The sequence below is a fragment of the Sebastes fasciatus genome, chromosome 9, assembly GCF_043250625.1.
Source record: "Sebastes fasciatus isolate fSebFas1 chromosome 9, fSebFas1.pri, whole genome shotgun sequence".
Taxonomy (NCBI): domain Eukaryota; kingdom Metazoa; phylum Chordata; class Actinopteri; order Perciformes; family Sebastidae; genus Sebastes; species Sebastes fasciatus.
In genome coordinates, this window is record NC_133803.1 from 15,031,484 (window position 1) to 15,059,146 (window position 27,663).

General features: G+C 41.1%; 1 protein-coding gene and 1 long non-coding RNA gene across 2 annotated transcripts; both read left to right on the plus strand.

The window, feature by feature from the left end:
• The first annotated feature begins 93 nt into the window (after window positions 1–93).
• Window positions 94–27,663, plus strand: actn2b (actinin, alpha 2b). Its single transcript, XM_074646210.1, has 21 exons — window positions 94–416; window positions 5,355–5,469; window positions 5,696–5,815; window positions 5,945–6,031; window positions 6,167–6,254; window positions 6,556–6,634; window positions 10,537–10,618; window positions 10,951–11,036; window positions 11,259–11,351; window positions 11,695–11,925; window positions 12,703–12,850; window positions 13,251–13,401; window positions 16,246–16,354; window positions 17,210–17,350; window positions 19,066–19,248; window positions 19,533–19,667; window positions 19,991–20,170; window positions 24,491–24,637; window positions 25,318–25,383; window positions 25,479–25,637; window positions 27,052–27,663. The coding sequence occupies exons 1-21, from the start codon at window positions 288–290 to the stop codon at window positions 27,208–27,210; spliced, it is 2,688 nt and encodes an 895-aa protein (XP_074502311.1). The 5' UTR covers window positions 94–287; the 3' UTR covers window positions 27,211–27,663.
• Window positions 13,408–15,990, plus strand: LOC141773981 (uncharacterized). Its single transcript, XR_012595213.1, has 3 exons — window positions 13,408–14,699; window positions 14,795–14,853; window positions 14,956–15,990. It is a non-coding gene; the product is annotated as an uncharacterized LOC141773981 (long non-coding RNA).

Sequence of the window (27,663 nt, forward strand, 5' to 3'; positions counted from 1 at the left end):
TGTGTGTGTGGGTGGGTGTGTCTGTGGGTGGGTGATTTTTAGGGGAAGGTATGAAGGCATCATGTGACTATCCAGTACTAATGACACCGTCCTCTTGTTCTTCTGTGGCAACCAGGGCCAGACGTCTGTCTGTCAGGTCGGGAGGACAAGGGCAAGCGTGAGAGACAGAGAGAGAGAAAGAGAAGCAGCAGCAGCTCAGAGAGAAGAAAGTCAGGGAACTATCCCGTCCTCAGTCATTACAGTCAATAATCCAGAGGGGGAACAGAACAGAAAGTAACAGCACAAGGATGATGACCATGGTGGAGACCACTGTGGTGCACTATGATAACGGCTACGAGGAGGTGTACATGAACCAGGAGGATGAGTGGGACAGGGACATGCTGCTGGACCCGGCCTGGGAACAACAGCAGAGGAAAGTAAGTTTTTAAAAATGATAAAAACTAAATTGTGATGACTATAAATGTGTCTAGAGCTCAGTCAGAATTACATTTACAAGTTCGCAAAGTTCAAATAGTTTATTTGGTATTACCATATAACGCTAATACTCTCCCTTTAAGTTGCTTAAATATAACAGACAACATAGTTTAAAGACAGCTCTGTTGAGCACACACCATAGTAGAGATCTGAACATCCGGTTAAGGCTTTCAAAATAAAAACAACTGGAGGCTAACCTACAAGTTTTTCAGGTGCGTTAAAGTTGATTAAACGTGGAAAAAGGAACACAGAATTTGCTTTTTGCTTTTATCAATAGACGCCAAACTGTTCTCAGACGCTTTTCTTAATTGATCAAATGCTGCACTTTACTGTCTTTTGATTTATTTAAAAAAAATTCTTTTAACTTATACTTTTATATTCTTATATTCGTTTTATCTTGTGCAGTTTGTGCTCTTTTATCTTGCTTTTATATATGTAAAGCACTTTGAATTGCCTTTGTTTATGAAATGTGCTATATAAATAAACTTGCCTTGCCTTGCCAGGTTAATGAAGCATTTGTCTTCTATAGTCAGACTGGCTGCCCTATTTGTGTGTGAAGGCCTAACGTACTATGTGAGGAAAGGCGCTATCAGAAGACACATATTCGGTAGCTAACGTAGCCGTTAATATCCGTTAATAATAACACATAAATGTTATAAAGTGTTCTAACGCCAACGTAAGCCAAATGCTCGGCACCAATTCACATAAACTATTAAAAGAAGTCGGGAGAAAATAAAGCATCGACATCAACTTTTTAGCTTATAGCACTGCGGAACAGGATAAAATAAGATAAGATAGAACTTTATTAATCTCGAAGGAAATTCTTGTGCCAGAGATTGCTCAAAAATACAACAAAATTGTGTATAAAATAAAAAAGTTAAATTTTAGCACCAATGCAAAAAACACATTTAACTAGAAATTACATTTTTACATTTATAGATACTTAAAGGGGAACTACGCCCTTTTTCAAAATTCATACATGTTCTTCCTATGGTCTAAGACATTCCAAAAAATATTAATAAACATGAACAACTCTATCCTAAATCCAAAAACTAGAGTGCTAAAACTCAAACTAGCTAACCGCTACATCAAATTTTTAACCATAGCCAGCTGGTCTTATTGCTTTGAAATGTAAGTAGGCAAAGTAGGTTTTTTTTCCATCATTTGGATGGTTCAGTAGTTTTATTTTGAAGTACAGCAACTTCCGGCGTGGTTCTAGTTACGTGCTGCAGACTTGACGCAGACGTGGGTGACCAGGGACGGGGGTGCTTGACGGACGGATGCGGTGGGTACCAGCCCAGCAGCCCCGGCTAACAATAGCTCTCTGCTCTCCAGACTGCTGCCTCTCTCCACTGATACGCGAGGAATGCGAGCTGTCAACAGATGCTCCTAACACATGATGACGCTCTTGGGGATTAGAATGGACGCTGCATCTAATTTTAACCATCGGGCACCAAAAGGCATTATAGTAGGGTTAATCCTGTGTCCTTGGGTGCGGAATTCTTTTGTTTATAGAAACCACGCAGAAATATTGTTGCCAGCAGCAAGCAGCTCAACTCAATATAGCCTCCTCGGCCTCCCACACTGTCAAGTTGGTTTTAGGGGGTTTATAAAGTTGGCCTTAAACTGCAGCTCTTTGCACAACTGGAGGCCATCATCAGCTCCATGCCCATAACCTCCTTTGGCCCCCCACAGGGGATGACAAAACTGTGTATTTCTGGAAACACAGGGATAGCAATAGGTCCCTGGTCTATAGCTATTTTTTCCAGTGTTTATCTTTTTACTGATTATAATTTGGAGTTGACAAGTTGCTCATTGGAGAGTGAAAGCAGCTGTTCAAAATGATCAGAATTAATAAAGCAGGAGTGATGTATTGCATACAGTAACACTGGTATAGTGTTTCTTTTGGCATGGTGGGAGGTGATGATGTTGCTCTGTGCCCGACAAGCTTATACATATACCCCTGCTTGACACTATTGTTGACACAAGGCTTTTGTTTGCTTCATAAGGGGCCAATTTTAGTCGCTTTTTCCAAATAATTTCTCTCCTTAAATCTATTTTCTAGCTCAAGCCCTGGTGCAGAAGACTTATTTATATATTATTATTATATTTAAAATCCTACTAGCAGCTGTGGTAGCTTGCCTTTAATATTAATGTGACCTTTATGAATCTATTAGCTGACTCAGACAGGTACGCCTTCAGTGCCCATTCATGTTCCAGAGGCTGTCTTCTCAAAATGTTAAACATTCAGTCCTCGTGTATTTTCCATCCTCCTGGACGCAGCCTGCCTGCCAGCCTCTGACCTAGTGAGGCCCCATAGACATCAGCCAGTTCAGCGACAGGGTTGGTCCTCCTCACTGGATGCGGTTCATAAATATTTTTAGCCTTAATCGTCACCGGTCAGTAGTGCCGGAGAGGGAGGCAGGGGGCTTGGAAAGTGGGCAGCAGGGATCTGCGACTGTGGCTGAGTCAAATTTGGAGAACCAGCAGGCCACGTTTTTTCAACAAGGAGGGCAGCAGTTCAATGTCACATACACCCTGGGGACTCAGTCAGTGGGGAATGTGATGGCCTTTACTCTAAAGCCTGTAATATTCTGTTCTTGCACTGGCACTCAGAGCGGAGGCCTGAGTGGCTGGCTGGGCACACATACAGTATATAACCCTTCTGGGTTCAAGAATGTGTAAGAATCAGGTTCGGAAAAGCACTGAAATATCTTCCTCAAGTAATGTCACTTTGTTGGATTCATATATTAGCCGATAAAACTACAGGTATAAAAACACTCATTTAAAAGTATTTAAAAGTAGCTCAAAAATGAAACATTTGCTACATTTGAACACAAATTCATAACACCAGTTTCTCAAAAACGCAAATAAAAATTCAAAATGAAATGAAGCCAAATGTGAAAAAATGCAAACTAAAACCATCTTAATATGCTTCCTTTCTTTCCTGAATGACTATCAACTGCTAATAAATGTTTTTTAAATGTGCTATAAACGTCATACTTCCACCGCTAAAAGTACTTTAAAAAGTACAAGTACTCATTCAGACGTATTTGATTTTGTCAAGGTGGAAAGTAAAAGAGCAAAATGTCAAGTCTAGCATCCACTTAATTTACGTTTTAGACAATTTAAAGGGGAACATCACCAAAATTCAGAATTCCAATATGTTATTTCCATGATCTGGTAAAGTTAAATCAATATTAGTAAACATGAGTTCCTCTCTCTCTCAAAGCCAGAAACAGAGAAGTAAGTCTCAAACTTGTGATGTCATCATGTATAAAGTCTGGAGCGGCTCCATAGACAATGAATGGGAGGCTGATTTTGTGGACCCACAGAATGATTGTTTTCTTTTTTTATACCCAAATGAGCTTTATTCTATTGTAGTTCTCAGCTGTGAAACAGAAAATGTTCCCATATACTCAATGTCATCTATAACATTTCTCTCAATTCATCGTCTATGGAGGAGCTCCAGACTTTATACCCTATATGACAACACAAGTTTGAGTTTTAGCACTCTAGTTTTGGGATTTGGGAGAGAGTTGTTCATGTTTACTAATATTTTTTGGACTGTCTTAGGCCATAAAAAGAACATGTATGAATTTTGAAAACGGGCGTAGTTCCCCTTTAAGTATCTATAAACGTAAAAAGTGTAATTTCTAATTTTGATTGTGGCAGGAGTTAAATGTTTGAGACTATGACAGCCCCATTCATTCGTCCTTGTGGCATGATTTTAAAATAGATGATTTGATTATGCTCTCATCCTTTATCCACGTCTGCCTGCCTTCATACCTCAGCATAGTAATGACCTGGAAGAACAGCATACATGTGCCACGATAAAGCTATCTCCTCGCAGCTGTAAACCAATCACACTGTAAGTGGGCAAAATAGTGACAGAAAGTGACGTGAGGGGAAAACTCTCTCTGCGTCCACGTGACATTTTTCACCCATGTTGACACGGCGAGACGTTTTGACGTTTTTCCTCCCGCTCTCTTATCGTGAGGCACAGCAGAGCAGTCTAAATTTAACACCTTATATCGGTCGGAATGTGCTCTGCGGTCGGCCCACAGCTTTCATCCGTGCAGTGTTGAGCGCCTGTGAACTCTGTGGCTCGCTATTGACAGACTATATAAAAATAGGAGGAGAAAGACAATGATCCTGTCTTAACTTGATTTACAGTATTTCAGTCCCCCACAATGCAGTGTGTTTGTTCTGATGGTTGTTTAGCTGTGGAACTGCAGGAATAAAACGTCGAAATTGGACACTAATGGGTCACTGAAGGTTAAGCTGAAAATGTAGCAGTGGTCAAAGAGGTTAACGTCGGGTATATAGTCCTGCAGTGAATACTTGTTAAGCTGTTAACTGCCTCAGTTTGTTTAGGTCTACTGCAGAGAGCAATATCATGTTTGTAGTGTAATCCACATTATGTAATGGAGTTTTTTAAAACTGTGCTATATGTATTGGTTTTTTTTAAAAACACTTTCTTTATTATATTTTCAAGAAATATAAACGATACAGAACTATATCAGTATACAAATATACACACAAGACAACTAAATAATAAAATAAGAATACATTAAAAAAATAAAAGAGAAATAAAAAAGCAAACAAATAAATAATATATATATATAAATAAATAAAAAATAAAAAGAAGAATGTTTCTCCTACAGCTACTAATCACCAATGTCCAATTTCATACCACCATACAGTTACTATATGCATTCTTATAAATTAGCAGTATTTATCCTTTCTAATTATCTGTGGTGCATCAGCAAAGCTTCACAGGAAGTGCAGAATTTTCCACACACAGAATACTTTGCATTTGTATGGTGACATTTCATCAAATCCCCTTTTAATTAGCCTGGGTCTCCCTTTCCTGCTAGACATTCACAGCCTGGTGTAACTCCCACCTGAGGAAAGCTGGCACTCAGATTGAAAATATCGAGGAGGACTTCAGGAATGGACTGAAACTCATGCTGCTTCTGGAGGTTATCTCCGGTGAGATCGCTAAAGGAATATGTTTCTTTTATAACTTCATGTTTTTATGATGTATTCTTTGTGATACTACACCAGTATAGGACACATTCTATTCACTGTTTTCAGCGTTTTCATCAATGTAGTATTCATTTTGTGGTTTATTTTTTGCTTTTAATGTGATATACTTGTTTCAGTTTGAGCACATAAGGTTACATACATATCTGACACATAATGTTCATCTGTACAGGAGAGAGGTTACCCAAGCCAGACAGAGGGAAGATGCGGTTTCACAAGATTGCTAATGTCAACAAAGCGTTGGACTTCATCACGAGCAAAGGAGTGAAACTGGTCTCCATTGGAGCTGAAGGTACCCAAAACCTTCCTGTATATATGAATATACGACAGGGCAGCCATTATGAACTCACAAACATAGAATAATAAGAATCCAAATTGTATTATTCACTCTAGTGATTGTAACAGGTTGTTTGCCTTTCAGAGATTGTGGACGGTAACGTGAAGATGACTCTCGGAATGATCTGGACTATCATCCTCCGCTTCGCCATCCAAGACATTTCTGTGGAAGGTGGGATAATAAAATCCAAAGAATCCAAATCTAGCTAATCTTCTATGGACATCGTGCCCACTTAAAATGTAGAAAACACATAACCATGTCATCATTGCTATGTAACAAATTCCTGTGAATTCACTTTCTCCTCAGAAACATCTGCCAAGGAAGGTCTTCTGCTGTGGTGTCAGAGGAAGACTGCCCCCTACAGGAATGTCAATGTCCAAAACTTCCATGTCAGGTAAATCTTTAACACATTAAATACTGTTCACCGAGTCTTAAAGTCTGTTTGGTCATATGTGATCGATAGCTAATCCAGGTTGTCCTCTCATTCTATACAGTCTTGCCCTATTAAAAGTAGGGATTATACATGCCAACACATGTTTCAAAATATTTTTTTTCTGTACCTTTAAACAATACAAAATATCTAGACTGGAGTATGGCTGTTGCACCTCTGATAGCTAACGCTAGAACTGGACTCCAGCATAATTTTCCCTCTCTGAACTGACATGTTGGTTCTCTCCGCTCTTCGGCTCGTGAAGCTGGAAGGATGGCCTGGCCTTCTGCGCCCTGATTCATAGACACAGACCCGACCTCCTCGACTACTCTAAGCTCAACAAGGTGGCGTGTGGTTTCAAGTGTAACCAGGATGCTGTGTTTCATCCCCGAAAAACTAACATGACTGATTTCCACAAAGTTATCACCTCTGTCACAGTGTGAACTGATTAAAACAAATACGGACTGAACTCAGAATAACAGCACTTTTTAATGGGCTACTTTTTATGATGTGTTGACTGAAACACTGAGGAAAACTAGTCTATATCTAGGACTGGAGGTGTGTGCTATATTTTTGGTTTTGGAGTTATCTTGGTACAGGGAAGTGTTTGATCCAAAACATAGCAGTGAAATAGTTCCTCGGGACTGTTGGCACTACTTATGGCACTTTTGGATACACTTAGAAATATGTGGCATGTCTCAGGAGTGTAGAGTACTTTAGGTGAAGTAAGCTGTCTATTGGAAGTCCACTCGGTTGTCGTAGGCAGAAGCAATGTGCAGTAATGTTTGCTGTAGATAAACAGAGTGTTTTTTGCTAATGGATGTAATGCTACTTTAATCTATGGATGTGTTTCTTCTTCACAGCACACTGATTGATCCTTAGTGCATTCATTTAGTGTCACATCATGCTTCATTCTTCTTTACTGAAGCAGTTTATGCGGTACACAACTTAAGCATAATTAGCATGCATTGCTTCAGTTAGTAACCCACCTTTCCCATTGCAACATTGGATTTAATGGTGAGATGGTGATAATTATGCAAACCAAGGCATGTCTATATGGAAGACAGAACCTGCCAAAATCAAAAATACATTAACAAATAAATAAATGACTCGATAAATAAATAAATATGTCATTAAATGTAATAAAATTATATTAGAAATAAATGTAACCATTAATTAGTTGATCAAATGTGACATAAATTGATATGTCTGTTTTAATTGATTTACTCTTCTGTTTAATTTTCCCTGTTATTAATTTCTGTATTTATTTTTTTATTAATTTCTAAAATGTATTTAGTTATTTTTGCATTATTTATTAATTTATTTTATAAAGAAGCGAATTATAACAGAAATATCAATTTATGTCACATTTTATCGATTAATTAATGGCTACATTTATTTTTAATATTAGTTTTGCTGCATTTAATGACTTTATTTATTTATATATTTATTGATATTATTTTATTTTTTTATTTTGGCATGTTCCATCCTCCATACATCTACCTTCAAATTATGACAAATGAATACAGAGTTTGCCTTTTCTCGCCCAGCATATCGGTGTGTGCATACTGCTTGAGCTTAACTATTTTTCAGGGCAAACAAACCCACAGTTCATTTAAATGCGGTGGCTTTAAACAATGCCCAGGACTCTCAGTGTTTGTGCATCAACAGGCGAGGGCCTCAGCTGCTTATTTGCAGAGCTCGAGAGCCCAGCTGACAGCCCTCAAAAGTGTGAGTCAACTAACAGTACCGCACCCTTTCCCTACTGGAAGAAACTGCTGACGGGAAGGCTGTCTGTTTGAATATTTGAGGCTTCTCTCTTCCACTGCCAAGTCTGTTTTGGTGTTAAACTGCAAAATGGGGGGGGGGGAACAAGGATAGAAATTTTGTACATAAGGTTCTATTGTGATTTTATTATTTTACTTTTGCAAAGAAATTGTTCTTGGCCTAGAAAAATCAGACCATGTATTCATGTGAAACCAGATTGCTGAGCTCATACAGGAACATTTACTTTACCGAGGCCAGATTTGGCCCAATACCGTATATGTAGAGTAGGGGAACACCATGGCTGATTACGAAGAGTGACATTTTCATTTGTTTTGGAAACAGGAGCGCTCACTTTTCAGCACGCAACTCACTGGCCTGGCTCAGAGTTGACCCTGAATAGTCACAGAAACATGAGCCTAGTCCCCGCAGAGCTCAGGCTTAACTTCACCTCTGCTATTGTCCATGATGTCACGTAGTGTTCCCCAGTTAGAGGCTGCCGGTCCTCATGAAAGGCAGGAAGATGTCTATGAGATGGGTACCGTTATGTTTGTCAGTCAGATGTTAAGTAAGGATGGTGTAGATTTTCATCGTTAGGAAAGGGCACTCAGGGGTAAATATGAGTGATGAAACAATCTACCATATCTGTTTCTCTTTATTGCTTTTTATCACTCTTTAAATCTCTTTGACGTACATATTCACACACTCGGTCACGCCTCGACTTTTCATTTTCTGCCCACGCTGCCAGGAGACAGTTGCATTGTGTGTCAGCCAGGCAGCTGTTGCATCTGGCTCCAGGTGAGCGTGTTTGTTAAGCTCGCAGTGTTACCGCCTGCCGAGACGGCTCTGGTCAGGGGGCACGCACTCGCACAGAGACCTCGGGGTATCCTTCTCTCCATTCATCCATCCTTTCCATCCCATCATCAATTTACCACCCAATCCATCCATCTATGTCTCCTGCACTGGATCTGTGAGCAGCTGGCCCTGTCATGTAGTGTGTCTGCACCCACCCCCCACCCCCACTACCTTTATGGAACAGAGATAGGGACAATAGCAGCAGCATGATAGCATGATCCCTTTACCCCATTGCACTCTCACTGACTGCCCCGTTAGAAGGGAAGGGTTCACCGTCAGCTGTTGGCTTAATGCACCACTGCCACTCTGTTAAAACACCTGGCTTCTCCTGTCAGTCACTTGTGTGAAAATCTGTCATTTGAAGAAATATACAATGTATATTATAAGGGCAAAATGTTTTCTTGAGTAATCTGTGTTAGTGGATTAATTTACCATCTGATTCATTTATAAGATAAGATAAGATATTCCTTTATTAGTCCCGCGGTGGAGAAATTTGCAGTGTACAGCAGCAAAGGGTTATAGTAGTTTAGTTTAAAGCTACAGTCGGTAACTTTGAGCAAATATGGTAAAACTTTATTTTTATAACTTACTTTGTTCCTGACCTATATACTAACTGTCAATCGATTAAAATATTTAATCGCGATTTATTACATTATCGTCCATGGTTTATTGCGATTAAATGCACATGTTTTTATCTGTTCAAAATGTATCTTACAGGGAGATTTGTCAAGTATTTAATACTCTCATCAACATGAAAGTGGACAAATATGCTTGCTTTATGCAAATATATGTATACATTTATTTATATTGCCTTTTGGAAATCAATTAACAACACAAAACCATGACAAATATTATCCAGAAACCCTCACAGGTACTGCATTTAGCATAAAAAATATACTCAAATCATAACATGGCGAACTCAAGCCCAACAGGCAACAACAGCTGTCAGTGTGTCAGCGTGCTGACTTGACTATGACTTACCGCAAAACTGCATGTGATTATCATAAAGTGTGCATGTCTGTAAAGGGGAGACTCGTGGGTACCCATAGAACAAAATTTCATCCACATATCTTAAGGTCAGAGGTCAAGGGACCCCTTTGAAAATGGCAGAATCTTGATTCATATTTGATCAGCGCTGCCTAGTTTGACAGTTTGATCAGATTTCCCGAGTTTCGAGAGCTGTGATTGACAGCTGCTGTAGAGTCTTTTGGTCTTTTTGTTCAGGCGTGGTGGAAACTTGCAAATGCCATTAGGAGCACAGGAGGAGGCAGATTATAGATTCATAGATTATCTGTCTCATGCACTACTGTCAGGATATAGTGACCGTTTGATAAAAACAACTTTTTATCATATTTGCTCAAAGTTACCGACTGCAACTTTATTAGTATAGTTGTTCAAGTAGTTGTCTCGGTCATCATCCCACATCACTTTGTCATGATACAGACTAAAAGATCAATTGCTTGATCGAAAACTAGGACACTAAAATGAGTGCTATTAAATGAATGTGCATGTGTACAGTAGGTAATCAGGGAGTATGATGTGTCCACCATAGCATGGAGGTCAGCGCGGTGACATTTTAAGTCCAGCATTGCTCTTCAGTGATGTAGAATTGTGTTTCTTTATTTAGGATGATCCTTTGGGGAACCTGAACCTGGCTTTTGACTTAGCCGAAAAACATCTGGACATTCCCAAAATGCTGGACGCAGAAGGTAATGTTTGATGTTTGATGGAATACAAGTACCCAATATGAGTTTTCGGGCAACATTTTTTTACTTTCTCATATACTGTTCTTTGTAATATGTGTTTGCAATATGAACTTCACTCTGTGTGTGTGTGTGTGTGTGTGTGTGTATGCAGATATTTTGTCAGTCTATTTTTGTTTGTGATGTATCAGTCTTAAAACCACACTTGAAGTAGACCTAAAATCGATGTGCTGCTTCTGTCTCCTTCCATTCTTCCAAAGTAATTTTCCACTTTTTTGACCTTTCACTTTTTTCTTCCTTTCTGCCACCTTGACTTCTCCTTCCTCTCGATGCCATAGACATCATCAACACCCCCAAGCCTGATGAAAGAGCTATCATGACCTATATGTCCTGCTTTTACCATGCTTTTGCTGGAGCTGAGCAGGTACAGTGGTTGAACCTATCACCTTACTAATCTCTATTTTTAGATGAATTCGCTATATACATTTTGAGAACAGGTGCATGCATCTGTTGTCGGTTTGATTCTGACATTACATTTAGATCAACAAAAGTATTGTGAGGACAATGTTATTAGAGAGTTTGAAAGGATCAATGGGAGCATGGCCCGCTGATGTAATTACATTATTCTTGTGCCCTGTGCTCTCAGGCGGAGACGGCTGCCAACAGGATCTGTAAGGTGCTCGGTGTGAACCAGGAGAATGAGAAAATGATGGAGGAGTATGAGAGACTGGCCAGCGAGGTAAAGCAAAATTAGAAATTAAATGAAAAGATATGCTCTTGAATGATGATGACACACTGTGCAATGAAATCTTTGATTTTTCAAAAGGAAAGTAAGCTTTGGAACCTGTGAGGATAATAGTATACACAGTACATGTTACACTGAATCTGAATCTAGTTCAAAGTATAGATTTAAGCTTAAATTAAAAACATTTATTTCCCCCACGTATGGATCCCATTGCTGTGATAAGCTGAGACCCATCTGCTGAAAAAGAAAATCAATAATTCATCACAGTCTTCCTGACACACTGCTATCTTAACATGGAGCTCTCCACTTATTCCCACGTTGTCCTTGTGTTTCCCAGCTGCTGGAGTGGATCCGCCGCACCACTCCCTGGCTGGAGAACCGTACCCCAGAGAAGACCATGGCGGAGATGCAGCGGAAGCTGGAGGACTTCAGGGACTACCGACGCCAGCACAAGCCCCCTAAAGTGCAGGAGAAGTGTCAGCTGGAAATTAACTTCAACACCCTGCAGACCAAGCTGCGGATCAGCAACCGCCCTGCCTTCATGCCCTCTGAGGGGAAGATGGTGTCTGTGAGTCACAACTCCAAATTCTTTCACTGCTTATCATTCAACAGCCAAGATGTGTTTGGGATTGTGTGCACCACTGTTTATGTCAAGTACCACAGAGGTAAAATCGCACTCAGGATGAAGGAGTGACAGCTTCTGACAGTCTACCAATAGAGGGGGATTTGCTTTTTACATGTTTTTGCAGCTTCAAATATATTAAATATAATATTTATGTGCATTTCTTTGAATCATGCTTTTTATTGTTTCCTTGAGAAAAAATATTACAACGACCTAAACCGTATGTACATATAACAACAGATAGTAACTGTAAATGGAAAAACAAAGTATTCAAAAAGAAGAGGAGAAAAATGGTAATAATAATAAAAAATAATATTAATAATAATAATAATAATGAAATGTAAAAATAGATAGATAAATAAATAAAATAGAAATTATAATAAATTACAATTTATACATTTTAAATAAAAAAAGTAAGTAATTATAAGTAATAATAATAGTAATAATAATAATAAAATAGAAAAGTAAAAAATAGATAAATAAATATAAGTTATAAATAAAATAAAAAATTAAATGAAAATTATAATAAATTACAATTGTAAAATAATAATAATAAATATGAATATAAATAAACAAAAAATAAATAAATGAATAAAATAAATTCACACACCAAATTCCCAAAACCTTATTTATGTACATTTCTTATTTGCCAGGGTAGAATCATTTAATAAACAACATAAGTGATTTTAAACTCATTCTGATTGATTGTCATTGTGTGTACAGGACATAGCCAGTGCATGGCAGGGCCTGGAAGGGGCAGAGAAAGGCTTCGAGGAGTGGCTCCTTACAGAGATCCGCAGGTTGGAGAGGCTGGACCACCTGGCTGAAAAGTTTCGCCAAAAAGCCACCAATCATGAGAACTGGGCCAGCGGTAAGTTGCAGTTGTACATTTGGTATTTAAACTGTCTGCATGCTTGGGTTTCTGTCTGTCAATATCTGTCATATATCCGTTTACTTGTTACATGTAGCTCCTTGGCATCTGTATTCCTGTCTCTCCGGCTGCTTTTTCAGTGTTTTCACTAACCTTTGGGTTTGTTTGGACTTATTCCTAATGAGATTGGATTGAAGGTTTTAGAGTCTGTCCAATGCAATCAGCCTCTAGTGGACCGCAACAGGTCATTTTCTCCATTTGCAATGACCAAATAAGGCCTGTGTTTAGACCTAAACTACTAATCATCTTGTTGTTCCCCTCTCTAATCTCATCTCTTCTCTTCCTCTCTCTCTCTCGCTCTCTCTCTCTCTCTCTTTCTGTGCATATGTGTGATATTCAGGTAAAGAACTGATCCTCACCCAGAAGGACTATGAAACCGCCACCCTGACAGAAATCCGAGCATTGCTTCGAAAACACGAGGCCTTTGAGAGCGACTTGGCAGCCCACCAGGACAGAGTGGAGCAGATTGCCGCCATTGCACAGGAGCTAAAGTACGCACTCCCTATAGCAGACATTGAGTTGATAGAAAATCAACTAATGCCATCTTGTTTTAAATTTCTCTCTTGTGAATATTACTTTAATAGTATTTTAGACAGTGTATGACCTACGGGGGCGATTGTCTGGATAGATAGTGGATGAAAGGCAGCAAAGGACATTTACACTTTACACACAACACTGCACTTACAAAGAAAATGCTGTCCTTCAATTATCCCAAAACATCTGCTGTCTTTGAGACAGTAGGAGAAAAAAAAAAGAGAAAGACAGTGCAGAAACAATTTGGAACAATATTAACTCACCGTCTCTTAAAGGTTTTGTTGATAACATTGATAACATTCAGCCACTAGATGTTGCATTCTCCCTCCCTCGTTCCATTGCATTCACTTCACAACAAGTCATTGCCAGGCACTTACTGTCAATCTCAGCCGTTTTTTCCACACTAGCTGACAACCCAGACACCACGTGATACCAACGTCCTTTTTCTATTGACTCACAAGCCTTGTTAGAAGTGGGAACCAAACGTCAGATATAAACAAAACATTCATTTTGGACCCGCCAAAATTTTTCACAATCAGAATAATTTTTTTCAGGAAAAGCCATACTTTTATTCAGCACATTTCTAAAAGCTCTGTGGATGTGTTATTTAAAAAAAAAAAAAATTATATTCATTATATTAAAATTTTTTTCAATAAGACCTTTGAATGTCATTTGCATGTGAGATGAGTTTGAACCACTTTGGAAAAAAGATTCATGAAAATGGCTTAAACCCTCTTCTCTTTAGTTAAGAACGTCCATCCATCCATCCATCCATCCATCATCTGTAACCACTTATCCTATTCAGGGTCGCGGGGGGCTGGAGCTGATCCCAGCTGGCGTTGGGCGAAGGCGGGGTACACCATGGACAGGTCGCCAGACTATCACAGGGATGACACATAGAGATAGACAACCATTCACGCTCACATTAACACCTACGGGTAATTTAGAGTTGACAATTAACCCAACCTGCATGTCTTTGGACCGTGGGAGGAAGCCGGAGAACCCGGAGAAAACCCACGCCAACACGGGAGAACATGCAAACTCCACAAAGAAGGGCCTCAAGCCGGGTTTTTTGAACCTGCGACCCTCTTGCTGTGAGGCGACAGTGCTAACCACTGCACCACCGTTTTCAACCCCTGTTCATCGTTACCTTCTCAGTCTGGGATTGGCCACAGAGTACCTGTTTCATATTTATCCAAGACCAGAAGATATCATTTCACCTGACGAGCAAAATGGCTACTTGGTTTCCTGCCAGGTATGTGGCGGTGAAATGACTGTTTGCTTGTTCATTTTCTCTTTATGGCTTGTTTATTTTACTGACATTTTTGACCATGCTGTTTCTTTTTGCAGTCAGTTGCTCCTCATTGCACTGTTAAGCTGGAATGTCTATTGCTTTCCTGCTAAAAAAGGTAATCCCTTCATGCAGACTATAAATGTACTTGGATGCTTCCAAACTTGATTTCCACACTTTCTTGGCTCACTAAATTTTACTACGAACATTTTCCCTCTAGGCTGGAGCCAGCCTGATCCTTATTATGAGGGTGATTTCCCTAACATGGAAGTGCGTCCTGGCTTCAATTACCGCTCATCCCTAGGTGCTCCTGCACAGCCTTCCAGTGTGAGTTACCCTGCTGTGGAGGAGGGAGAGTATTCTAGTCCTGGAAATCATCCAGCAAGCTAATCCAGACATGTCCAGTGAGGCTTCATGAAACGCTGCTCCTAGTTGGGATCCTGCGGAAGAGCCTACGACTACCTACACCGCGTCCAGAACATCTCGGCCTGCACTTGACAGTGGCCCTCCCCCTCCACTTGTCTCCCAAGCAGGCGAGTTTAACCACTATGAAGCCAACTCAGGGCACGGTAATTCGGAAAGGGAAACTGAGGAGCTAAGCTTTCCTGAGCCTCTGCTGCCGCCGCCACCTCCTCCATATCCTGACTTCCAGGCTGGTGAGCTGAGTCGGTATACAGCAGGAAGAGCGGGAAACAGAAGAACACCGCCTCCCTATGATTCAGCGCCACAGGAGGTTGAGGAGTCAGCTTCTTCCACGTCAGACCACGAGCAGCCAGTTCCAGAAGAGCAGATCCCGGTTGACTGAGCCAGTTGTACCAGTTCTTGACTGGTCAGCTTCCTCCTGGCACATACACTCACTTTCAGTCAGACTACGAGGCAGGCAGAGACCACTGGGATGAAGCCCATTATGAGAGACACCACTACCCCACTCTGACTCAGCAGCACCAGGACTATACCAAAATCTAAGCAGGACTGTAGGTCTTTAAAACAACTTGAAGCAGATCAGGGTAAAGGCGACTCTAGTAGTCTTGCTTTCTACTCTTAACGTGTCTGTGAAATGTGCTCAAGTTGTTGTGACATTTGAATAAAATGCAACATGACCATTAATGAATTGTGTTCTCTTATGTGGGTTGGATGGACTGGTCTTAAATTTGAGGTGGAGGGTTTATTCTAAGGAAACTTCAGGTACTGCGTAAACTCAAGCCTCAAAAACGTTGGTACTGTCATAATAGCTCAAATCTATCCACGTGAAGTCACTGTGATGACGGACAACCCGATAAGTTAAGTTTTCCAGTGGATAACTTAACTTATCGGGTTTATTTTTGCCAGGTAATGCATGGAATTTGACTCCGTTTTGTTGCAGCTCTCTCAATGTACTTACACAGAATAGAAACATAAGCTCGGAACAATAATGACAAACAATAAAATAACAATACAATAATGAGTTTTAACACCGTAAAGCTCTTTTCCACAACTGAAACAACCACCTGTTTGTGCTTTTTTTTCCCAGTGAGCTGGACTACCATGACGTGGCTGCTGTGAACCTGCGCTGCCAGAGCATCTGTGACTTGTGGGACAAGCTGGGAACCCTGACTCAGAAGAGGAGAGAGGCACTTGAGGTGAAGCGAATGAAAATTTGGTATCAGTGACTTAATGTGACTATGACTGAAAGCTGATGAAAGGCATTTATATCCACTTTACCAATTTTCTCATAGGCTAAAGTGTTTTTTTTTCATTTTAGCTTGTGAGATCCTGAATATGTAAAGATTCATTTCTTTGCATGTGTTAGGAAGTCCCCACAAGAGTGCGCTAATGTTCCACTCAGACCCCAGTAGATGAAGAGTGAAGTTGCATCCAAAACCAGCTTAATCAAAATGTCAGTGTAAGCATATATAGGTGTCTGTCAATGACATATGAACAGTGAAGACATGAATGATTGATGAGGGGAGATAATTGGATCCCCTCTAAAATCCCTGACCCAGATAGGATGGTAAAATGGGAAGGGTGGAGGGGATAAAGGAGAAATAGATGTAAGAGTCCTGTCCAGGAAGTGACTGGCTGAGAGCCCACTCGCCACTTCCTCTGATCCATGCTGGCCATTTCAGACCTGCGAATGTGTGAGGGCTCTGGAAAAGGGCCACGGATTAAGTCTGAATGACAGGGACAGAGGTCTGTTTTCTGTCCGTCTCCCGCTCCCTCAGCCATCCGCTGGCTGCTGAGGGGAGGGATTGAGTTGGGAACAACCAAGCCAAAGCTGGGGGTTAACAAGGCCATACCAATGTTATGCACCCTTGGATTAGTCATCAAAACAGGTGACGGCATGTTTGTTAGGGATTTGAATGTGAGACATGAATGAAGATGGTGACTCCTCCTTAGTTCAGAGCCTAATGATGAGCTACAGGTTGGATATTTTGGGGTTTTCAGGATTTAAAAATATATAAAAACCAACATGTGATATCTTGTAACCCTCTCAGCGGACAGAGAAGCTGCTGGAGACTATTGATCAGTTGTTCTTGGAGTTTGCCAAGAGGTCGGCCCCTTTCAACAACTGGATGGAAGGAGCTATGGAGGACCTGCAGGACATGTTCATAGTGCATACTATTGAAGAGGTCCAGGTAGGCCCACTCACAGCACTGTGGACTCACTCAATTACTGCTATAGAGTGCTGCAGGGATGAGGTCATTTTTGTAGGCCAACCAGGAAGTTAGTAACGCCCTGGTTCCCTGCGCAAAAAGCTAATGGGATTCTTCCATTAGGTTTTGGATTATTGCAGAAAATAAGCTCTGTGGCAAACAAATGTTTGATACTTACATGTTTTGTTCAGCAGGATAATCTTCACAAATGAACACCACTTTTAAGATTTTTGAAGCGTAAATACAATCACCAGAAGTAAAATGAAAAAAAACGATAAACAAGGAAGACGGCACATGGGTGTGCAGCCAGGCATATTTAATTTTACACAGAAACATGAAGGATTTAAGATGGTACATAAAAACACATGAAATCAGAGGAATGCAAGCATTAGACTATATTATACAACTAGTTTAATCATCAACCATTTCTTTACATTTTGCTAAAAGGGACTGTTTGTAAGAATCAGAAATGCTTGTTAACAGCGACACCTGCGGCCGTTAAGTCAACGAAAGTCAGCGTCGGGCTCGCGCTTGGGTTTGGGCTTGCTCTAAATAGACATGAACGAGCATCGCTCAAAACAGTGAGACGACACACGTCAAAACCACAATATCACTCTATATTTCACCTGCTTGGCAGTAATGTTAGCTGACCAGACGAAGTCCTCTCCATGAATCACTGCTGATCCTAGTGTTGGCTTTTCCTGCTTCATCCTCCCGACCACGGCCGGAGGAAACAGGGAAGACACCGGCACCCCGGTCGGAGACGATAACGTTTCTCGCTGCGGAGCCCCGTCACTTCACAAGACACGGGAAACCTCTGTTGGTCTGGAGGAGCTGCAGCAGTTATTTCTGCACAAACGTCCACTGTACATTTACTTGATATTCTCAAAGCTACGAAGTCTTCTGCAGTGTGTAGTGTGCGTGCATGCACCTGAGGTGGAGTGAGCTGAGTGAAGGCAGGCAGAGGAGCAGAGTACAGCAGAGACTCCTGACCGCGGCCAACACTGTTTTGCAAGACGCTCTTCACTAGATATAACTTTGCGGTTTTGGTGCTTCCGTGTAGTTTGTGTTGGAGTCTTGTCTGAACAGCGTAGCCACACGCGAGCGCATATGCAAGCAAGAACAAGTAAGAAGTTACAAACAGTCCCTTTAATAAAGTTTGACAAAAACAAGTAGATAGATTTTTTTACCTCTTTCTTACCTCTTGTCTCGTAAGGCAAGAGCCTGGAAGACGTTCAAATAGGCAGTAAATTGTAAAATAAAAATCCACAATTGTCAATGTCAAGATAACATGATATGTCACCGCAAAGTGCTGTACCATTCGTATCTACACCATTTCAAGCTCTCGCAGCCTCTCGCACTCAACCATTTACCAGGTGACGTCAGTCAAGTCCCTGAGGGTTAAAGGCTTAAGGCCTTAGGGGAGACACTAGTATTGGGCCATTGACTTCCAGATGAGGCACTCTGTTTGTGAGATTCTACTTTCATTTCACATTATGATATTGCTGCTGTTAAAAAGATTAACCTGCTCGCAATCTTCCTATGATTCATGTTTGGATGTTCAATGTTATATAGTGAGTAATGTTGGTATACAGTACATGTCAGTGTCATACCCAGAAGAAAACCACATAATGTTATCACTCTTGACAAAATTGAAATTTTAATAAAATTCCGGGACTTCCCTTTTCCCGTTCCAGAGTCTAATCGCTGCTCATGAGCAGTTCAAAGCTACTCTACCCGAGGCGGATGCAGAGAGACAGGCCATCTTGGGAATCCACAATGAGGTGCAGAAGATTTCCCAGAGCTATGGGATCAAGGCCAACATTATCAACCCGTATAGCATCCTCACAACTGAAGAGCTCCTCAACAAGTGGGAAAAGGTAACCAGAGCTTTAAAACTCACTCAAAGACTCATATATGCAGGAATAAAGTCTCTATTCAGATAGTGGCTGTCTGGCCGTATAAAAACATTAATTATGAGAAAGGAACGAGGAGTGCAATATCTACATTGTATTGATAAAGTAAATGTTTTATCACTGAGTTATAGGACTCAGCACCCAGTACGGATCTAAAACATAATTCTGTGTAATGTTAATGGCTGTTTTCAGGGGGAGCCATCTTCTTACAATTACAGCTAAGCCCATTGTTTGTATGTGTTTTCTAGGTGAAGAAGCTGGTTCCTCAGAGAGATGGTGCCCTCCAGGAGGAGATGGCTCGTCAGCATGCCCATGAAAGGCTGAGACGACAGTTTGCTGCCCAGGCTAATCTGATTGGACCCTGGATACAAGCCAGGATGGAGGTTAGACACACAGGCTTCATAAGCAATTCAACAGTCATCTCCATCTAATCAAATGAAGTCCTGAAATGGAAGATGATTATATTCAAATGGAGGCACAATGGTGGCGGCTGCCCTGATAATGATGATAATTGAATAATGCAAAGTATTATTATTATACCCGTAAAATATTTCTTCATCAAATGCTATATCTCCTGACAGAATTTACTCTCAGCCACAGGTAAATGACTCCCTGTAGTATCAGTGAAGCAAACCATCTGATCTTTAGACCAGCATTTCATGATCTAAACATTAAGTTGACCTTGTTCGGTGTGTTGTCCTAACAGGAAATTGGGCGCTGCTCCCTGGAGATACGAGGCGCCCTGGAGGACCAGATGACCCAGCTGAAGCAATGCGAGCACGTCATTGTTGCTTACAAGCCCAACATCGACAAATTGGAGGGAGACCACCAGCTAATCCAAGAGTCCCTGGTGTTCGATAACAAGCACACCAACTACACTATGGAGGTACAGGGCGGTGGCGGACAGTGTTACAACACTATGCATGGACATGAACACAGTCTTTGCAAACACATGCGCATAATATTATAAGACACTCATTGTAGCTCTACATGGATACTGAAATTGTGTTAATGCGTTAAATATTTAATCGCGATTAATCGCACATTCTTTATCTGTGACCTGCTCCATCATTATGAGTCACATTGACCCCGAAACACATTTTGAGTTATCTATCTGAATGTAAAGAGGAAAGTCTCAGCTTTATGGCAATACCAAGATTATCTTTCTACGCCAAATATTCAATGAGATATGCTCTTTCAAAGTTCGACTGTCATGAAACATTACTTTTGAGAAAAAGGGCATTAAAGATAAGAATTCATATTCAGCCATTTTTTGCATTGATTAAAACACATTTATTAAGACTCAAGTCTAAATGAACACAATATGTTTTGGTCAAAAGTGACACCCAACATTTCATAATGTAGCCTACACATACCTTCATGCATACATGTGCACATAGTCACGAGCACGTGATGTGCACGTGGCCACGTGCACGCGTATGACCACAAGCAGTACAGTAGATAGGGCTAGAAGTCCATGTAGAAAAGAATCCAAAATGTATGGAATAAAATTTATAAAATATAAAAAATATACTGTACATATGATATAATATATAGTATATATGTTTATTTCAATATAATAATAATTATATGAAGAATACATAATTAAAAATATTAAATATGGAGCCATGTGCACACAGGTACATGCACAAACTTACAAGTCCATATCCAAACAATAAAAAACCATACTAGAAAATGGATAGCATATGAACAAATATTATGTACATATTATGTATGTACAATATTATATAAAATAATACATAATAGAAATATAGATATAATAGAAAGACTATGAAATGTGTTGCCTGTACTCATTCTGCTGGCTTCTTCTGCAGCTCACTGTATCCTTTGACAGGGTCATATGGGAGCTGATCTTCTCAAGGAGATCCAGATGTTTCTCATCTACAAAATGACATAAAGTGAAAAGCATAAAGTGAAAAATCAAGTCATCTCAAAGATTTTAGGCTGGCTAAATCATGTTGAATCATTGTTGAATGAGGCCTGATCATTATCATATTAATACAGCCCTATATTCATTAACATAGCCTATTCACCATGTGAAATCAGATTAATATACAACATATCATTTTACTATATGTTAAGCTATTTCTTTTGCTATTTAAAATGATATCCTCACCTTTTGTGTCTCTCACAGCAACCCTGTCTGTCCCTGTACCTGTCTCCTAGAAATGACATTTGTATATTGTTTTCATAAAACCTGGTGTGGTGAGGAGGTAACAGCTGCCTGGATTATGTTCAGATACAACGCTTCTTTCAATGAATTAAACACTTCACAACATCCATCCATCCATCCATCTGCAACCGCTTATCCCGTTAGGGGTCGCGGGGGGGCTGGAGCCGATCCCAGCCGACATTGGGCGAAGGCAGGGTACTTCACAACATTTCCCTTTTAATAATAATAGTTTCTAGGAGACAGGCACCTGAGAGACATACCTGAGACAGACAGACACCTCAGAGACACACAGACACCTGAGAGACACACATGAGACACACAGACACCTCAGAGACACACATGAGACAGACAGACACCTCAGAGACACACAGACACCTGAGAGACACACATGAGACACACATACACCTCAGAGACACACATGAGACAGACAGACACCTCAGAGACACACATGAGACAGACAGACACCTGAGAGACACACATGAGACACACAGACACCTGAGAGACACACATGAGACACACAGACACCTCAGAGACACACATGAGACACACAGACACCTCAGAGACACACATGAGACACACAGACACCTGAGAGACACACATGAGACACACAGACACCTGAGAGACACACATGAGACAGACAGACACCTGAGAGACACACATGAGACACACAGACACCTGAGAGACACACATGAGACAGACAGACAGACAGACAGACACCTGAGAGACACACATGAGACACACAGGCACCTGAGAGACACACCTGAGACAGACAGACACCTCAGAGACACACATGAGACAGACAGACACCTGAGAGACACACATGAGACACACAGGCACCTGAGAGACACACCTGAGACACACAGGCACCTGAGAGACACACCTGAGACAGACAGACACCTCAGAGACACACATGAGACAGACAGACACCTGAGAGACACACATGAGACACACAGGCACCTGAGAGACACACCTGAGACACACAGGCACCTGAGAGACACACATGAGACAGACAGACACCTCAGAGACACACATGAGACAGACAGACACCTGAGAGACACACATGAGACACACAGGCACCTGAGAGACACACCTGAGACAGACAGACACCTCAGAGACACACATGAGACAGACAGACACCTCAGAGACACTCATGAGACACACAGGCACCTGAGAGAAACACCTGAGACAGACAGACACCTCAGAGACACACATGAGACACACAGACACCTGAGAGACACACATGAGACAGACAGACAGACAGACAGACACCTGAGAGACACACCTGAGACAGACAGACACCTCAGAGACACACCTGAGACAGACAGACACCTATAGACTACACACACTGACACACACATTAGTAGCTGCTATTAATGCTTCTTAGCCTGCTCTATAGTGATTTAAAAGTCTTTAAAACAAACAGATAAAATAAGGATAGTGTAGTTTAACTATAATAACTTACCATCAGTCATTTCTTTCATCTGGTCGCGTCTTCTCTCATCTCCTCCGGTGTAGAGAGCGGCGCTGTTTTACAGTTTGCAGCTACACTGGTACTCCCGGCCGGGCGATCTCAGTCTCTTTAACACTGTCCTGATTTAATAACTTTAATCAGAGACACTGTGTGCCATCATCGGCTCAGCCATGAGTGGAATATCTTCCTCCTCGCCTTCCTCCAACTCTCTTTCTCCGTCCTGATCAGCGGATTGAGAGCTAGCCTAGCCTCTAGCGTTAGCCGGGCGTCCGACCCGACTCGGCGCACCCGCTGTCCTCATCACCCGGTGCGGGGAAATAATCTGAATTTAAGTCGGTCCAGTTGTCGTCAGATGTAGCACCTCTAACAGGAATTTAATTTAAAAATCGAGCGATGTTTTCCTCACGTGAATTCATCTTGTCAAGCCCGTTATCTCCTCTGTCAACCAGCTCTATTGAGCCGAGTCAATACAGCAGACTTCCGGTAAAAACTTTACGACAACGTTATGTTTAAGAGCTTCAAAACTAGACTCATCATTTGAATTTTACATCGATTCTTACTTTCTCTGTTCAAAATGTACCTTAAATTGAGATTTGTCAAGTATTTAATACTCTTATCAACATGGGAGTGGGCAAATATGCTGCTTAATGCAAATGTATGTCTATATTTATTATTGGAAATCAATTAACAACACAAACAATGACAAATATTGTCCAGAAACCAGATACTGTATTTAGCATAAAAAATATGTTCAAACACAAGCCCAACAGGCAAAAACAGCTGTCAGTTTATCAGTGTGCTGACTTTATTATGACTTGCCCCAAACTGCATGTGATTATCATAAAGACTCGTGGGTATCCATAGAACCCATTTTCATTGGGACCCCCTGAAAATGTCCATGCCAGTTTTTTCTCGCCAAAGTTTAGCGTAAGTTTGGAGCATTATTTATCCTCCTTTGCGACAAGCTAGTATGACATAGCTGGTGCCAATGGACTAGTTTCATATGATACCAGTATCTTCACTTTAAAAGATTTAAAACTGAGCCCGCTACAACCTTAAAATCGCAAGTTTCATTAATGTGTTAAAGAAATTAGTGGTGTTAAAACAAATTTGTGTTAATGTATTATTATCGCGTTAACTTTGACAGCCCTAATTAATAAACATACATGAAGAACATACAGTTTTTCAACATATTCATTAAAGGTGCAGTGTGTAAGATTTGGCAGCATCTTGTGGTGAAGTTGCAGATTGCAACCAACTGAAACTTCTCCCGTGTACCAAGCGTGTAGCAGAACTACACAAAAACGTGATTGGCCTAATTAGAAGAGGATCCACTCCATATGTAGATATAAACGGCTCATTCTCAAATAACAAAAACACAACGATTTGTATTTTCAGGTGATTATACACTAAAGAAAACATACTTATTACTATAATCCATTTCTTCCATATCCCTCTAAATGTTACACACTGCTCCTTCTAAACTGCTCAAGGTGTGTCTTCCCTGTGTTAACATGCCTGTCCTGTCGCCACATCAACAGCATATCCGTGTCGGGTGGGAGCTGCTCCTCACGACCGTCGCCCGAACCATCAACGAGATTGAGACCCAGATCCTGACCCGGGATGCCAAAGGCATCAGCCAGCAGCAGATGAATGAGTTCAGATCCTCTTTCACCCACTTTGACAGGGTACAGCTGTTTTACCATTTCACATCACTGCAGTCTGTTTTTGGGCAATTTGAGTGACTGATCTGAAGCAATCAGAGCGATTCAGAAGCAGAGCAGCGGGCGGTGGTGGTGGTAGCCCTGTATTTAGAGATTGCCCTGTAGCTTTTATTCAAGCTACATCTATACTGGAGGAATTCCACAGACTGACTATGTCTCACCGTGCCGGAGTAACAGCATGGATGATACACCTGCCAAATACAAACTTAAACAAATATTGCTGTGTACTGATGTCCCAGATAAGAACATTTTGTGTCCGTGTAAACAACCTCCATATGCACAGTTGTAGTGTGTATTACAACGACTTCTTTCCTGAGTTTTTACGCTCAGACATCAGTTATCATGAAATCTTCAGCATCTTCAATGTCTTATCGCAAAAGCCAAAAGATTAGGTGCTTAAAGTTGAAAGCATTCCTATTTATTTTATCATAGTGTAAAACATGTGCTTGCTAGTGTCAGATTTGGAAAAAGTTTGAGCATTGCATACTGTATGTCTTGAGGATTTAGTCTTATTGCGGTCATGTTTTTGTGCTATATTGAAAAACATGTTATACTATATATGAAGTACTTTGTTCTGTAATCTCCCCTGACTTTAATCCTTTTTTTTCCATTCGGTTAACCTGAAATTGTGTGTCTGACTGTAGAAGAAGAATGGAGCCATGGAGACTGATGACTTCAGAGCCTGCCTCATCTCTATGGGTTATGACTTGGTATGATATATTCAAATGCGGATGGGTGGATGTCATCAGTATTTAACACCTATACTGTACAACCCCTTCTCATTCTCCATCCATGCCTTTTTCAGGGGGAGGTGGAGTTTGCCCGTATAATGATCCTGGTGGACCCCAATGGTACTGGAAACGTCTCTTTCCAGTCTTTCATTGATTTTATGACCAGAGAGACTGCTGACACAGACACTGCTGAGCAGGTTGTGGCGTCCTTCCGGATCCTGGCAGCTGACAAGGTATGTATGCGTGTTTGTGTTAAGCCAAGTTCACACGACACAACTTTCAAAGTCGTCAGATAGCTGTACTGTTCACACTACACAACTTGCTGTCTTGCAATCGGGAGTCTTTAAGTTGTTGTGGTTTTCACTATACATGACTGACCGGAGACAGGGGGGGTCACACACTACAAGATCTTTCACCGGGAGGAATTCGCTATGAGGTTTCCAAACTATGTTTTATCACGAAAATACATGCGAGAAATACACGGTAAATGACGCGATACCATTATGTGAGACACATTGCTGATGTTGTTGTTGGCACATGTGTTTACAAAATAGCCTGTTTCCACCAGTTTCCACACTTTTTTTTACTATTCATTTCGATGGATGAATAAAGAGAACTGGATACAGCGTTCATTCCTATGAGAGTTGCTCAGTGGCACATGAAGCCAAAATGGCTTGAATGCGAGTAATAAAGTACCCGGCGTTTTTCCGCATTCATTGGGCGCAGACGCAGTAGCGTTTCCTTTAACCCCGCCTCGCAGCCCTCGCTCCAGCCTCGGTCTGAGTCTCATTCACATGAATGAAGGAAGGGAAATAACTCTGGATTCGTCTATTAGTGCATTTTACAACTTTTAGGACCTAATAATTTAAATAAGGGCTACTCAATTGTTCGTAATGGGAAGTTGATTTACCTAAAAAAAAAATTGCCGCTGATCTACAGACGTCTCTTTCCCAATGTAAGTCTATGGGAAAAAGTATTTTTGGGCCCAATGGCAGCACTTGACGGACACGGAAGTTGTAGTGCCACCGTTTGGCCACTATGGAAATTTGCTTCAACGCCCGGCGTTCTTCCTGGGGGCTTGTTTATTCCTCTAGGTGCAACAACTTTGCTCCGTGTTGCAACACATACAGTAAGTTCCTATTGTTACAGGCGACCCCTCCTCCTCCAGGTTTCTCCTCAACCCGTGTCTTGTGCTCTCATTGGCTGTCGCTCATGGCCGGAAGCCCCGACAGGTCCAGATATTTAGCATGCTGGATATCTGGAATGTGTCTGCGAGGCATTGCTTTGAGCAATTCACACATGACGCTCGAGCGCCGATGTGCGAGCACCTATGTGCGAGGGGCGAGCCAATGCCGATTTGCCTCCGACCTGGGGCTTTTGTCTGGGAGCTCCAAAAACTGCCGGGGAGCAGAAAATCAGGGCTAAAGCCGTGCAGTGTGAAGTAGGCATTAGTGTGGCTTACAGGCATATGGGCAGATATTCTTAACCAACACTTATCTGTTCTATTCCAGTCATTATTTCCAAGTATTTGCCATGCTATTTTAATGTATGATCTAAAATTTAGATCATGAGCTCAAAATGGAAAAAGGGGGTATTGAAGCATGAATGTGTCTGGAAACTTGTCTGAAGCACTTTTTCTCTCCGCAGCCCTACATACTAGTGGAGGAGCTGAGGAGAGAACTTCCCCCCGAACAAGCAGAGTATTGCATCAAGAGGATGCCGGCTTACGCCGTCCATGGAGCACCACCCGGGGCACTGGACTACACCGCCTTCTCCACTGCCCTCTATGGAGAGAGCGACCTTTAACCAACTAGAAACAGCTTTCATCTACTGACCGTGTACCTAACCGCCCCCTCCCTGCCCTCCATCTCTTGCTGAATTTAAGGAATCTATACAAAAGTTGGATCCAATATGTTGAATTAAATATGTTTGTGACCCTACCAGGTATTTGTTGATTAGTTTTCTGATATTAGACTGTCTGCAATCATGCTGAGCATTGTCTGTTGTCTTGGCACTCTGCTGCTGTCCTCTTGGATAAAAATGCCCCCTAAACAAATAGAAATGGCCATGCATAAATTATATTGTGAGAAACAACAATGTACATTTTATCTTGTGTGATATGGTGTTTGTGCAGAAAGTAGGGTTCTGTGATTTTTAAATTTATTCCCATCAAAAATACAGATCATTTGGTAATATGCTAACAGGATCATGGTGTTTCAGTTGAAGAAATTAGACATAAAGTCCTATCTTGTCCAGCAA